The sequence below is a fragment of the Narcine bancroftii genome, chromosome 1 (genome assembly GCF_036971445.1).
Source record: "Narcine bancroftii isolate sNarBan1 chromosome 1, sNarBan1.hap1, whole genome shotgun sequence".
NCBI lineage: Eukaryota > Metazoa > Chordata > Chondrichthyes > Torpediniformes > Narcinidae > Narcine > Narcine bancroftii.
In genome coordinates this window covers 68,652,051-68,668,321 of record NC_091469.1, presented here as the reverse complement: position 1 = coordinate 68,668,321, position 16,271 = coordinate 68,652,051, and the positions used below count along the sequence as shown (strand labels likewise).

The following is a 16,271-nucleotide window of genomic DNA, read 5'->3' as shown; positions in this document are numbered from 1 at the left end:
GAAAACTCTTTGCCAATCTTTTAATTTGGGGTTGGGTAATAAAAGTAGATCACTGCCAGAGTGCCTGTGTTCTGAAAATGATTGGGGGAAAAAAAAGTCATTGTTTTAGTTACAAATTTTTAGGGTGTGAGCACTGCTGGCAAGGCCAGCATTAATTGCCCATCCCTAATTTCCCTGAACAGGATGGTTTGTAATGGGTTGGTCACCTGCTTTGGTGAGGGTAGCAGATTTCTTCCCCAAGGACATTAATCAACCAAATGGATTTTTTATGACAAATCAGTAATTTTCCACTTTTAATCTGTTTTTGTTTTTAGAAACTGAATTTAAATTCAATGACTATAATCAGTGGACACTAAACTTAGGTGCTTGTATTGCTTCAGATGAATGCGATCTCTGAACAACTCCTGTTATGTTGGGAAACAGTGGTGCTGCTATTTTGGACAGCAAGCAAAGGTTAGATTACTGCTGGGATTCTCTGATGTGACTTCAAAAGTAAATTTCCATCAGAAATCCAATGAAATCTTGAAACATTTAGGTACAGTAAGACTTTTCCGAACTAGCATGTCTTGCGTTTGCTGAAAATTGTGTAGAATTGATTTGTTTTAAAAAAAGAATAAATATGTGGAGTTAAATTAACTGTTGGAAAGCCTCCACCTACAAATTCCTTTCAGGAGCTAGTTGCAAACATGGTGAAACCCATAAATCTGTTCAGGCAAGTCCTGCTGATGCTTTCTTCTGTGTTTTCCAGGGAACCTCTGACCTAGAGGTATGCATAGTTAAAACCAGCCTCTAATGTAAAGGGATTTAACTTGTTTAAGAAACCATCTTAACAACAGATGAAAGGAAGTACTTTAGCTTTGGGAATGATATTTTACTAGGGAAACTTTAGAGCTGCATTGTGGGATTTTATTTCAATGGCCTCTAATTTGAAAGGTCAGATTTTTTTTCTCATTTATTCTTTCAGTGTTATGAAGTACTACCAGCTGCAGCTTTTCATGTCAAGATTCTATTTAACAAATTTTATCAACAAGTAATGCACCCACTTTTAAGTATTGCACAGACATTCAGAGTCATCTATTTGCAATGAAAGGTCTTGCTGAAAGATTTGAGAATCATTTAGAAAGCATGAATTTGTATACTGTTGCATTGAGCTAATTTTAAACAACCCAGTAAATAGGATAAGGGTGGAGAAATGTGCATTTAGCCAGAGATACTGGAATAATGTAGCCGTCAATCAGCTCCTACTGCACCAGTGTGTACATAATCTCTGGCGAATGTGTGGCTTTTAATGGCTTCACTGAAGTGTGGGTTAGTTCAGTACTTTGTATCTTTAGACCAGGTGCAGTGTTACTGCTGCAGTTATAGCTACTCAATGGAAATCTGTCACATTTTATGCCAGTAGTAATCTCATTAAGTTCATTCGTTGAAATTCCAATGTTGGAATTGATCATTAGTCTTCCAGTGGTGTTTCAGGATATTGAAGTTGTGCCTGCTCAATCAAGCCTGTCCTTGGAACAGCTGAAGTTTCAGATGCGTGAGAATTAAAGGGGTTTTATGCATCACAGTCCTGTGCACAGCCATAAAACTGAAGTGCAATTTAACTTGCCAAATTCTATTATGTGGCTAATGTTTCAAATAAAGATTCACTGCTTCATAATCAAAGCTTGATCTTATTTGAATGTTCTTTTTGAAGTTTGGGACATGCTACTGTTTTTACCAGTTCTTCTTCTTTCTTTGGCTTGGCTTCGCGGACGAAGATTTATGGAGGGGGTAAAAAAGTCCACGTCAGCTGCAGGCTCGTTTGTGGCTGACCAGTCCGATGCGGGACAGGCAGACACGATTGCAGCGGTTGCAAGGGAAAATTGGTTGGTTGGGGTTGGGTGTTGGGTTTTTCCTCCTTTGCCTTTTGTCAGTGAGGTGGGCTCTGCGGTCTTCTTCAAAGGAGGCTGCTGCCCGCCAAACTGTGAGGCGCCAAGATGCACGGTTTGAGGCGTTATCAGCCCACTGGCGGTGGTCAATGTGGCAGGCACCAAGAGATTTCTTTAGGCAGTCCTTGTACCTTTTCTTTGGTGCACCTCTGTCACGGTGGCCAGTGGAGAGCTCGCCATATAATACGATCTTGGGAAGGCGATGGTCCTCCATTCTGGAGACGTGACCCATCCAGCGCAGCTGGATCTTCAGCAGCGTGGACTCGATGCTGTCGACCTCTGCCATCTCGAGTACCTCGACGTTAGGGGTGTGAGCGCTCCAATGGATGTTGAGGATGGAGCGGAGACAACGCTGGTGGAAGCGTTCTAGGAGCCGTAGGTGGTGCCGGTAGAGGACCCATGATTCGGAGCCGAACAGGAGTGTGGGTATGACAACGGCTCTGTATACGCTTATCTTTGTCAGGTTTTTCAGTTGGTTGTTTTTCCAGACTCTTTTGTGTAGTCTTCCAAAGGCGCTATTTGCCTTGGCGAGTCTGTTGTCTATCTCATTGTCGATCCTTGCATCTGATGAAATGGTGCAGCCGAGATAGGTAAACTGGTTGACCGTTTTGAGTTTTGTGTGCCCGATGGAGATGTGGGGGGGCTGGTAGTCATGGTGGGGAGCTGGCTGATGGAGGACCTCAGTTTTCTTCAGGCTGACTTCCAGGCCAAACATTTTGGCAGTTTCCGCAAAGCAGGACGTCAAGCGCTGAAGAGCTGGCTCTGAATGGGCAACTAAAGCGGCATCATCTGCAAAGAGTAGTTCACGGACAAGTTTCTCTTGTGTCTTGGTGTGAGCTTGCAGGCGCCTCAGATTGAAGAGACTGCCATCCGTGCGGTACCGGATGTAAACAGCGTCTTCATTGTTGGGGTCTTTCATGGCTTGGTTCAGCATCATGCTGAAGAAGATTGAAAAGAGGGTTGGTGCGAGAACACAGCCTTGCTTCACGCCATTGTTAATGGAGAAGGGTTCAGAGAGCTCATTGCTGTATCTGACCCGACCTTGTTGGTTTTCGTGCAGTTGGATAATCATGTTGAGGAACTTTGGGGGACATCCGATGCGCTCTAGTATTTGCCAAAGCCCTTTCCTGCTCACGGTGTCGAAGGCTTTGGTGAGGTCAACAAAGGTGATGTAGAGTCCTTTGTTTTGTTCTCTGCACTTTTCTTGGAGCTGTCTGAGGGCAAAGACCATGTCAGTGGTTCCTCTGTTTGCGCGAAAGCCGCACTGTGATTCTGGGAGAATATTCTCAGCGACACTAGGTATTATTCTATTTAGTAGAATCCTAGCGAAGATTTTGCCTGCAATGGAGAGCAACGATCCGGGCAGGAGCAAGGGGGAGACGGCGGCCCCAGTCCGGGCACAGGGAGAGCAGCAGCGGCCCCGGCCCCGGTCCGGGCGAAGGGTAAACGGCGGCGGCCCCGATACGGGCAGGAGCAAGGGGGAGACGGCGGCCCCAGTCCGGGCACAGGGAGAGCAGCAGCGGCCCCGGCCCCGGTCCGGGCGAAGGGTAGACGGCGGCGGCCCCGATCCGGGCAGGAGCAAGGGGGAGACGGCGGCCCCGGCCTCGGTCGAGTGAGGCAGGCGGAGGCCCCGGTCCGGGCAGGGAGTCGGAGGCGGTGGCCCCAGTCCAGGCACAGGGTGAACTGCGGCGGCCTCGGCCCCGGTCCGGGCAGTATGGACCGACCTAGGAGGGGAGGCAGGCCCCTCCAGCCCGGGTAAGAAACCTGCATAGGAGAAGGCCACTCCGATATAAAACCTACGACCCAAGGACCTCGCTGCCACGTCCCAGCTTGCTTGGCCACGGCACACGAACCATGGGTGTAAAGGGTGGGGCCAGTACTGCGCGCACTGCACTCCACCTAAAAGCTCCTTTGCGCAGGCCCGAGGACAGGTCCACGTCCTCCCCCTTCACGTCCTCCCCCTCCACGTCCTCCCCCTCCACGTCCTCCCCCTCCACGTCCTCCCCCTCCACGTCCTCCCCCTCCACGTCCTCCCCCTCCACGTCCTCCCCCTCCACGTCCTCCCCCTCCACGTCCTCCCCCTCAAAAGATGCTCACAAACTCAAGCTAGCATGCTGGAACATCAGAACCATGCTAGACAAGACTGACAGCCACCGACCTGAACGTCGGTCTGCCCTCATTGCACATGAACTCCTCAGACTTGACATCGACATAGCCGCTCTCAGTGAAGTCCGCCTGGCAGATGTAGGCAGCCTCCAAGAACGCGGCGCGGGCTACACACTCTACTGGTCTGGCAAGCCTTCGGATGAACGACGCCTATCTGGTGTAGGCTTCATGGTCAAGAGCTTCATTGCCTCCAAACTCGAAAACCTTCCGACAGGCCTCTCGGACCGAATCATGTCCATGCGACTCCCACATTTTACCAGTTAGTTGATTGGTAAAGACACAGATTTTGAATTTTCAAATGCTAAGTAAGAATATTGTTAATAATATCACACGATGACTTGCCATTCTTTGAACATAAATGCTTGAAAATTGCTGTATAAACAGTTTGTTTGAAATTTGTTAATTGCATTTTTCAAATATAAAGGTTCTTTCCTCGATTTGATCCATCTCCATAACTGCTCATAAATACTCTCTTTCAGAATGTTTTTTAATGAATCAGATCAGATTTTAATGTTTTGTCTGCCATTTGTATTATTTAAAGTGGTTGAATGTCAGATTTATTTGCAGACATTAATAAATATTAAATCTTTGTTCATATTGTATATTGGGAATGTTTAAAGGGAACTCTGAAAGCTGTCAGCGAATCAGCTGTTTTAGTAGCTGCAATTAAGATAATAAATCGGGATAGAGTTTACTGAAGTTATTATAATCTCAAAAAAGCAAAATATCTTCTTCATTGTTCATTAATTTATTAATTGAGAGATTGACGTGCATTTTCCTTAAAAATTAAATGTGACTGAAAAGAGTAACATGAAGATAGTTGGGGGTCAGTTTACACACTAACAGCATCTTTTCTGGCACCAGATGAATTGCTGCATCAGAATATTGATTCATATTCACTGGACGATGTCTTCATCCAATCAGCTAAGAGGCTTGGACTTGGTCACAATCCAGTTTTTAGTTATTGGCCAAGAATCTGGCTCATGAGTGCCATTTTTTAATAAAAAAAGTTGTGCCAGTTTGCTTCCATTATGTGTGATTCACATTTAGGCCACACATCATGAGCCTTGCTATATTTCTAAGGGCATTAATGCATCCTGTGCACAGTTAATAAGCGACTGATGTAAGCAGAAAAAAAATGGATCACTATGAAAGTCAGCATTTAGCATGAATTTCAAGACAGGTTTATCTAATTTTCAGACCAATGCCCTCCAAACACTACCCTGTCACCACCCAATTGCAGTTTAAAGAGATCATCATTTACTCGCAAGTTAGTATGATTTTTTTTTACTGTTTAAATGCTCTGCAAATGTTTCATGCTTCACAGAGTCTTCAAAGCTCCTCAAGTAGTCATGGAGGAAATGCCATGTGCTGAAAGTCTTTGTCTTGACCTTGAGGGTTTAGCGTGACCCTTTTGAATTTGGATGTAATAGGCATTCTCCTTGCAATATATTGGGAGGCGTTCACAAGTCGGTTCTCAACACAGTGGCAGCAGCAGGTAGGATTTGCACCAGTTTTCTGACACAATGACCTATATCTCATTCATGTGCATCTCTTGCCAGATTAAGCCATCACCTTAACGATACTCCCACTGTATATCATTCGGTTCGTCTTGGACTCCCCCACCCAATTGCAGGCATCCCATTTGTTCACTCTGTACAAGTTAGAGCATGCTTAATTCTGATGTGAGGCCATTAATCGGAAATGTTAAACCTGTTCTTTTCTCTGTAGTAATCACTTGATTATTTTACATTCTTGCTTCAAATTTCATAAAAATTATATTTTTTTCCCTCTTGAAATATTCACAAGACCAGGTGAACTTGGTCATGATTCTAATACAACACTCAAAAATGCTAAATAGATCACGCATCATCCATAAAAAGTAGTAAAAGACATTTGACGTTTCGGGTCGGAATCCTTTTTCACTGGGGCAAGGAATTTAAGTGGTTGGCACAGTTAAGTGGCCAACAACTTCATTTCCACACCCCATTGCCACACTGACCTATCTGCCCACGGCCTCGTTTACTGGTAAGTTGAGATGACCAACAAATTGGAGGAATAACACCTTGTAATTCATTTCGGCTGTCTCTAATCAGATGACATGAAGATTAATGTCCAATTTCTGTTAACCCCCCCTCTCCAATATCTTTCCCTCATTCCTCCAGCTCCCCATCCCCTTCCATTCTCCTGTCAGACTGGGACTCTTCTTAAACCTCTGCCATTAAGCAGGTTCTTTCTTTTCTACACTTTAACCTGTATCCACCTATTATCTCTTTCCTGTGTTCCTCCCTGCCCACCCACAACCTTTTTATTCAGGTGCTTGCCTGATTGTTAGTAGTCCCAAAGAAGGGCTTGGGCCAAAAACGTTGACTGCCTTTTACTTCAAGTGGATGCTGCGTAGCTTGCGGAATCACTCCCAACACTGTGGTGAGCTGCACTGGACCCCACCTTCTGCAGATTTTTCTTGTTTATCTCCAGTGATTCTAATAACCGTAGGTGCAGAATTAAGCCATTCAAATTTAAATATTTATTTTAAATTTAAATTTCCTGGTACATTTTGAATGGTGGGAGGACACCAGAGCTCTCGGGGAACACCCAGGCAGACACGAGGAGAACGTACAAATTCCTTACAGACAGGGCGGGATTCTAACTCCAGTCCAATCGCTGGCACTGTAAAGACATTGCGCTAACTGCTATACCAACCATGCTGGCCCAAACAAACCCATCAAGTCTGCTCTGCCTTTCCAATCATGAACGATATATTTATCCTTTCAACCATATTCTCTGGTCTTCTCTGCATAACCTTTAATGTCCTTATCTATCAAGAACCTATCAACCACTGCTTTAAATATACCCAAAGAATGGCTTCAACAGATTTACCATCTGAATTGAAACTTTTCATCTCTGTTCTAAAGGGACATCCTTTTATTCTGAGGTGTTTCCCTCTGGTCAAAGACCCATGACTGGAAACTTCATATCCCCTCTATTTAGTTCTTTCAATATTTGATGAGATCTGCCTCATTCTTCTCAATTCCAATGAATGTCAGTTGTGTCCATGCCAGAACAGAACCTCATTCTTATTTTTTCTTCTCCAAACACTGAGCGTGAGACAAAATAATGTATTTAAAAGTGGTTTATTTGGGAAGATCAAAAGCATTTTGGGGATTGGTATATTGATATTTATAAGTGGAAAAATTGGTTGACTTCACACCAGTTTTTTTGTTTTTTTTTGCTGATGTAATAAGCATCTTTGGAATATTTTTACAGCATGCAGTGCTGATTTATTTTAATGTAAATTCTTGTCATTATGTTGGAACCAGTATTATTTCTGGTATTTCAAGATTCTAGATTTTGATCCAGGTCGTCGTTTGTCCCACACAGTGTGCTTATTACAGGTATGTAATCCTTTATCCAAAATTCTGAAAATGGAACATTTTTTTCCATGGACCTCGTCTGCCCACCAAAGCTCGCGTTTTGTGCCAAACACGACCCGATGCGACTCATGCTTGAATATCCTTTGTCGGTAATTAGTGGAACCCTAGAGAATCCTTACTTTATAGGTGCCAGCGGAAAAACAGAGTCCAGCGCCTTTGATTTTCCATGCACAGATGCCCAATTCGCTGTAGACATCCCAATGCCTGGACGGCCTCCTCCCGTCCAGCACTGCCACTGCCCTCCCCCTCACCCCACCTGGTCCAGAGACCCTTCTATTTGGAGTGTGTCTCTTTGTTTTGCATCTCCCGGTCCAGTGCTGCCGCAACCCACAACCTACCCCACCCCTGGTCCAGCCCCCCAGTACAGCGCTGCCACAACCCACCCCCTCCCACAACCCCCTTTTCACAGACCCTTCTAGTTGGAGTGTCTTTGTTTTGCGTGAATCTGAAATCACCGCACTTAATGTACTACCATTGCTGCTATTCTATTATCCGAAAATGCACAGATGTGCATTAAAGAGAGAACGTAGTTTTGGAAATAAGAAGGTACAACAAAGAATAAGCTGTGACTGTCACTAATATTCTTCTACATTACGTTTCTGATTATCCGAAATGCTTGGGACTGGAAGGTTTTTGGTTAACAGGACTTTTTTGATAACTGAGAAATTGTTTTGAGCAGCTCAGTAGCATTAGTGAATACTTGTATCAGTGGTTAAACGAGAAGAAAAAGACATGGGTTTTTCAACCATGAATTAATGTTTAATTCTTACCAAAAAATGTAATCTCTGTTTAAAAAATAAAATAAATGCATAAATGGTGGAGGAAGAAAGCTCAGGAAATCCAACAACCAGCAAAGTTTTTTTTAATGCAGTTAAAGTTATTTTTGGCCTATCTACTCATGGGCAAGCCCCTTTCAAAAGAAAAGATGGTTCAACCATCCTGAAGAGCAATACTGACATAAATTGTCGACTTTTTTTGACGAGAACCAATATTATGCGCTGGAACAGGTTTTGAACATCTCTGAATAAGAGTCTTTTATGAGCTTGACATTCGAACAGACACCAAAATGTTAGTGTACAAAGCAATTCTGTATGGATCGGAAACCTGGACAACATACCAATGACATCTGAAAGCATTTGAAAAGTTCCATCGCCACTGACTTTAAAACATCTTAAATATCAGCTGGGAAGATGGAAGAACTAATGCCAGTCTGCTAAATGAAGCAAAAACAACCAGCATTGGAGCCTACATCATTAAGCACCAACTAAGATGGAGCGGTCATGTTGTTCAGATTGAAGACAAATGTCTGCCGAAACTAATCTTCTACTCCCACCTTAAAGAAGGCAAGCGTAAAAGAGGTGAACAACAGAAAAGATTCAAAATGTCTTAAAATCCAACATGAAGAAATGTAACATTAACATCAATAATTGGGAAACCAGTGCCAAGGACAGGAAACTCTGGCAAACTATCTGAGAAGGAATAACAACTTTCGAAACCAACAGATGTGCAGAATTAGAAGAAAATGGAAAGAGAGGCAGCAACAACCGAAGCCCGATCTGCCACCTGAAACTAACTGTCCTGAATGCGGAAGATCTTTCAAAGCCAAGATTGGATTCATAAGCCCCTTGAGAGCCCATAAATAGATCAACAGAATGAAGTCCTTCATCCTTGACCTCGAGGGATAGCTACGACAATGACCTAAACAACAGACTCAACCGGAGACTCATTTAAGGATTCTTACTTTGCACAGTATTCATTGATGAATGTTTACTTTTTTTCTGTATTTGCACAGTCAGTTTGTTTACATTTTTTCTTCATTTACATTTATTTTATATACATATCTTTTTTCTTGAGAGCAGTTTGCAATACCGATAAGTAGAAATTCTATTTGGCCCACAGGTAAAAGAATCTCTGGTATCTATGTGGCGTCATGTATGTATTCTGACACTAAATCTGAACTTTGTTTTTGTATGTTCCAAACAGATAACCAAGTTTCTCAGCTAGTTCAGGAATTGATCTTGAATTTATTAAAAGGATAACATGAAGATATCTTGAGAATGTTGCACTGAGCTGTAAATAGTTCATGGCTTCCAAGGAAATATCTAAAGAAATCTTAAAAAAGGTTATCTTTTAAGTACCATAGTAGATTTTATGATTAAAAGCACTGTCTGTCTGAAGCCAAAAGACATGACGGAGATCAGTCAGTGGTAGGTTGCAAGGTGGATGAGATTGCTTTCTTTGCTTGAGAATTCGAGTGAAGAATAGTGAATGCAGCCATTTTGTCAAGGGCACTTTAATTTGTCACCCATAGATTGAATGAAAAAAAGAAATCATGATTATGAGAGATCTAAAATTAGATATAAAGGAACACTTAAGCACATCATCATTGGCAAGAATGGTCTTATCTCAGCTTTTGGCAGTTTAGACATTTATAGGAGATGCCACATTCAAGAAATAAGAGGAAATTGGGAGTGTGAGTACAGGGAGATTTAATTCATTTGCAAAAGAAATCAGAAATGTAATTTTCTTAAGGACACAAGAAATTGGAGATGCTGTAATTTTGAGAAACAATGGAGGCATTCAGGTCAGACAGCATCCATAGAGATAAATGGGGAAAAAACGTCCCAACCCAAAACATTTCTATCCATCGATGGTGCCTGACCATCTGAATGCTTCCAACTTCTCATTGCTCAGTTTTTTTTTTAATTTGGAGGTCCACACTGTCCACTGTTTTCAGTTTCAGTGTTCTCCGTATGGATGGATGTTTGCTTGGATATACCAATTCGAGCATTCAGAATTACAAACATGAGATGTCTTGTTGGTAAAATTTTTTTATTGTGAAAAATCTCTTAACCAAGATGAATGAATTGTAATTGAAAATATTATTGGAGTTGCTGAATTTTTATGGTCAACCTTCTAGGGTTATAGATCTCTGGGCTTAACTTGCACTGAACAGCAATTTAATTTTGTTCATGGAATTTAAGTGGAAAGATATCCCATCACGAGAGTCATATCTTGTGTGATTGTTGGAGGTCAGTCATCTCTGCCCCTAAATGTTGTTGCAAGTACAGTGAAATCCCAATTAATTGAATGTGAATTCAGATATAATGCCATGAGTCATTGGACTCGGGTGTTGGGCTCCCGGCAGCAGTGGGGACAGGACGTTGGGCTCCCGGATTGATTTAAAATGCATACAGAATAACTGGGATGTTCCAAATAATGGAGAAATGGAAATGATGTAGGCATGCACATTTTAACAGGGAAATACAGTGAAACCCCTCTTTTTTCATGATGAGGTTTTTATGGATCCCAACAATCGCATTGTAATGGGGTTTCACTGTACTCAGCTTAATAATGTCACTTGGCTTATTTCAACTGCTTAATCAGTATCTTTGCCTTCAACGTTAGCCAAGGTGAGGATGTTCTTCTGCCTTTGCATGATATTAAGTTCAGCATGCAACTTCTTAGATAATGAAGAGCAGAAATTTAACTGTAACTAATCTGCCTTCAGGACAGGGTCAAGGACTGAATATCTACAATCTAGGAGCACTCTTATAGCTGCTTGATTGGTACTATAACCAACACATTGGTTGCAGTGTATGTTATCCCAAAATAATGCAGTTCACTTCTATACTTGTGTCCTCCATGATCTTCAGGGACAAAAGCAACGAATGCATTGTTTTGGCTTGGAAAATCCCTCTGCCCACCTTGTCCCTAAATCCAAATCCTGGAACTCCTACTTGTATAGCCAAAGGGAACAACTTAGCAATAAAAATAAGTAAAATTCAGAATCTTGTTGCAACTTGAAAAATGTCTTTATTCCATTAGAATAAAAAAAGTTACAACTGGCCCAGAATAGGATGGGTTACGTTTAGAATTGTAGTTACTCTTCAAAAGACCTTAAAAGGGCAACTGTTAGTTGTGTATTAAATATTTTGTCTGGCAACACCCCTCCAGCATAAGTGATGGTACATCACCATATATGGATAAACGAGTAGACAAAGACAGTACTACTCATTCTCAACTTGCTTTTGGATATATTATGTTGAATGTGTAGTCACATCAAGAGCACCTGCTCATGTCTTTGCAGAATAGTATAAACAAATGAATGGAATTTGAATTAAGGCAAGAAGCTCAGCATGGCTGTAGGGTGTGGCTGAAACTTATTCACTTATGAAGAACATCTTGCAGGGACAAATGACAGCTTTGTTGAATTTAAATTTTGAAATATTATTTGTAAGTCATTACATTCCAAGTTTGTGTATCTGTAGAAATGCAAGTATTTATTAAAAGAAAATTAAAATTGGACTTAAAATTTACTAAGAGTAAATTTCAATGAAATGTTCCAAAATGTAAGTGACTAAATGGTATGATTGCTTTAACAAATGCATATTAATGGAACTTCCCACCTTAAGCAATAATTTTTATCTGTCTGCACTTCAGCTTTTGCCAGACCAATTGGTTTTGCTCCTGGAATTCCTGTTGGAGATGAAGTCCGTGTCTTCTCAAACACTGCAAAGGTTACAGAAGCAATATTGCCTAAGGGAGCAGGATGCAGAGGTAATTAACTTTCTGGCCACTGAACTGTTCAGTCAACAATTAATGCCAGAGGGGGAAAAGTGAAAATCTCAGAGCTTCAAACAGCAACTGTGTATTTTTCGAATCAACATGTTTGAACCTCATAGTAGGAAATTTTTTTGGTGTTATGTAATCATTTTGCTGGAAGTACATTTTTTTGTTGTCTACAGGAACATCTTATTTAAAAAAAAGGTGGCCTGGATTTTAACTGCCCATAACAAAGTATTAACGTCCTCTGCTCTGGTGATCTCTGTGGCATGAATTTTCCCTTTGCCATTTTTAATTTCAGTATGGCATCATCAAATGGAGAATTTCTGGTTCTAATGGTCATTAAACATGGTTATCAAATAAGTCCATCAAAGAACTTTCCTAGTGGGTCAGGATGTTACAACCAGGATATATCATTTATTTTTCATACCCTTTACACCAAGAAAGGTGTACACCCAGGTTTTGATAGATGCTGAAAAATTAAAAACATTAATTTTTTTAAAAACTTGAAAAATAATTTTTTTATCATGGAATGGAGAAACTGGACTTTCCATAAATATAGCATGTTGCACAACCAGTGTGTTTGGATCATTTAGTTCAACTGCAGGTCCACCACGATACAGTTAAATGGTGGAAGCAGCATATGTGGCTGATTATGGACTTTTGTTAGGATGCACTAATTACATAGTGGGCAGTACTGTTAATTATAGAATGATTGTGACAAATATGCACCCAAAAAAATTGTACCATGTCATCAGAACATTCAGGGCAATTATTTTGCACATAATGCAACTGAGGAATCTGGATCACTTGGAGACTGCACATTAATGTACCCTATGGGGCTAGGGTTCAGTATTTTCCTGATGGGGAAAAGGAGCTTAAACTGTTATCTAAAACATGGAATTGCACATCTTTCTGATTCATCGAAGTCCCACTAGTTGTGTTTTTGTTTATGGTCTTGTTTTCAGAAGTAAAAATGGAGTGGAGTTCTTAAATAGCATGACTCAGTATTATTATTTTGCAGCAGTCAGCTAATTTAGGCAGTTTTTTTTTGTTCCTCTGTTTCTTGGTGTCATCTTTGCTCTCAAAAAAGAATGGCATGATTAATGTAGAGGTTAGTGCAACTTTGTCATAGCGCCAGCAACCAGGAATTGGGTTCGAATCCCACACGTCTGTACAGTGTTTGTATATTCTCCTCATGTCTGAGGGTTTTCTTTAGGGGCTCCAGTTTCCTCCCAACTTTAGAAATGCACCGGGAGGTGTAGGTCAGTTAGGTGGCACTGGCTCATGGGCTGAAAGGGCTGGTTACCATGCTGTATGTCTAAATAAATACTTGGGTCTTATTTTCTGTTGTTCATAAAGAACTGAAATGTATGTGCCTACATAGAAACTTTTTATTTAATAATCTAATATTATTCCCATAAAAATATACTTTTCTCAATATTTAATTCCATTCTTGCCAAGTACACATCTGAAAGAATAAGAAACAGCTTACCATCCTAATGTGATGTGAACTGTAGTATACTTCTAAACTTCATAATACTGGATCAAAGGCTAGAACTTATAAAGATTAAAACAAAACCATTATGAATTTCTTACTATAATTGTACAAAGTAAATATGTAATACATCACTAATCCTTTGGGTGAAACACTTCTGGTTGGATATTTGAATTTGTTAAATTTTGGTGAATTTTTATTTCCTGATAATTGTTATTGATGAGGTTCTATATCAATGAAGTCAACTTTCCTGTATAATTCTATAGCTATTTGCACACTGTGCATGTTTAGCATTGCGTCTAATAGAATCTAGATATCTAATATATCTATTTCAAATTCATCCTCAGCCAGTTTAATGCCATTCATGCACAATGTTTATCGTAACCAACTACCATTTTTCTTTTATGCTTTGTCTGTTTCTTATATCTCTTCCTCACTGATGGCATCTCCACCAAATACGTCATGTTTCCTTTCCCACAACTTTATTGATGCTAGTGAGTATTTCACAGACATCATTGAATGCCAGTAGCAATTAATGCAATGAAGTTAGGGAAAATCCAGAGTTTATTCTATTTATTAAATCCTCTACCAGATGTGTGCAGGCCTTCTGTTTTGAAGAACAGAATCCAGTCAATACCCAAATTTAGAAGAACAAAAATAGAAAAATTAATTAGTAAAACTTATTCTGTCATATTTGAATTTTTTTGTTTTCACAATGGGTATTATCTAAAATTTAATTTCTGTATGCTGACTGATCAAGTTATATATGGAGATTTAATATTAAAATGCTTTGAAGATGTGTAAGTTGTGTTACTATGAACTTTTACCAAACTTTTGCTGTGATTTTTATCTTCACTAAATTTGAATGATTCATAAATGTTCTGTGGAAACATGATTCACCTTAAATCTTGGCTCGAAAAGACTTCGCTTGAAAAGGTTGAGAGAGTTAAGTGGAGGTATTTGTCCATCATGCCTGGACATTTATTTATGTTTGTGATTTGTACTTTGACTGCGAGCAAAGCAATCCAATAAAGTAGGACAGATAAAATGTTTGATGTATGTATGAGGGAGAGGCCCAGATGTGATAGGCCAGAAGGTGTGAGAGGTGGCAAGACAGGTAAACCCAATTATGGGTTTAGAGAGAGATTATTTTTCTAAACAGGAATAGGTAAAGTCAAGATGGCAATATTAGAATCTGATAGGAGTAGGGCTATCTAAAATTAGAAAAATCAATGTTCATGAAAAAGAATTCCATCTCTCCAACAACCCCTGCCTCCAAATGGTTTCTTCCACTACTAGTCTCGTTCCCTCCACTTGACTCATCGCTTCTCGCACCTTCTGTCTAATCATCTCTGATCTCTGGGGCTCCTCCTCTAGCTTCTTTCCCTCTTTATATATTATATGTATACCACCCTCTTTCCTTTTGTTTTGATAAAAGAACCAGACCCAAAGTGTTTTCTGACCAATTCTACCCTTGGATGCTGTCTGACTTGCAGAGTTTCTCCAGCAAATTCCTTGTCATCTTGCAATTCCAACGTGCAGTTTTTTGTGTTTCTTTTATAATTTTTTTGCTTATTTTGCAGGTGCGCCATCGTTGGTGTGAGTTAGTTATTAAAAATAAACTCACAGTGGCATATGGGGACTTGGTTAATTTTCTGAAGCAGGATCAGGTACCTTTGAATAACACATTATGCAGGAATAATTCTACATTTAAAAAGTCTTGCTGAATTATACATTGTAAAAGCAGCTTGCCGTTCCAGGAATTTCTTTTCAATATAATTAGACATAAATCACTGAAAGTTTAATCTTGCTTTTTAAAATAGAATATTTTTCACTGTCCAAGGCACTGTGGCTTTTTCACAATTAAATTTAATATATGTGAAAATAGTGTCACGATTATCTTTTATCAAACTTTTGCTGTGATTTTATCCTCAGTAAATTTGAATGATTTTTAAATGTTTTGCTGAAACATCATTCACTTTAAATCTTGGCTCAGTTTATTTCTCCAGAGTTGACTGAAGATATTTGTCCATGATACCTGTGACTTATACTTTGTGAACAAAAACAATCCAATAAATTAGCACAGATAGAATGTTTGATAAATGTATTCCCTATTGAGATTATTGGATTCTTTATTGTGTGCTACTAAATTATATATCATGTCGCCTCCATGCATTTCAGCTGGTGACTTCCCTGATCAAAACTACACCTCGTTTTGCTAAAAGAGTGAATGAGATTATGGGGTCGAGAGCCCTAGAGAACTAAAGTCTCTTTCATGGCTGAAATGGGTCAAAGACAGCTGAGACTTCGCTTGAAAAGGTTGAGAGAGGGAAATCAAATGATTATGAACAGTGAAGCTTGTAAATGATGATGAAGTTAAAGGAGCAGTAAAAAATTGGGGTCCCTATAGATGAGGATTGAAAATTGGATCTGAAATTATGTAAGGAAGTAAAGATGAAATAAACACAAAACCTGTCATTGACAGTTTGCTGAACCAGGTTTCTACAGTAGCACCCAGACATGAGATAGTTTGGGTAGAATGCAAAATACAAATGTGGGAGATAAAAACACAAAAACACTTGAAGAATACAGCATGTCATGCAACATCCATAAGGAGGTAAAGATACATAACCAATGTTTCGAATCCGTTACCAGCTTCAAGGTACGAGCAAATAGCAG

At 40.2% G+C, this 16,271-nt stretch overlaps 1 protein-coding gene across 7 annotated transcripts in view; it reads left to right on the top strand.

Annotated features, from left to right (window-relative positions):
- Nucleotides 1–16,271, top strand: part of aopep (aminopeptidase O (putative)) — a 329,712-nt gene that overhangs the window by 232,928 nt on the left and 80,513 nt on the right. For 6 of the 7 annotated variants that reach the window (XR_011354682.1, XR_011354680.1, XR_011354686.1 and 3 more), the window contains 2 exons: nucleotides 11,972–12,088; nucleotides 15,176–15,262. Coding sequence is in view for 3 of the 7 variants with exons in the window: in XM_069929436.1 (XP_069785537.1) it covers nucleotides 11,972–12,088; nucleotides 15,176–15,262 (204 nt within the window). In the remaining 4 variants the exon portion in view is untranslated. Of the gene's footprint in view, nucleotides 1–11,971; nucleotides 12,089–15,175; nucleotides 15,263–16,271 lie in introns of those variants that run through there. The other variant, XM_069929469.1, reaches the window with a different exon arrangement.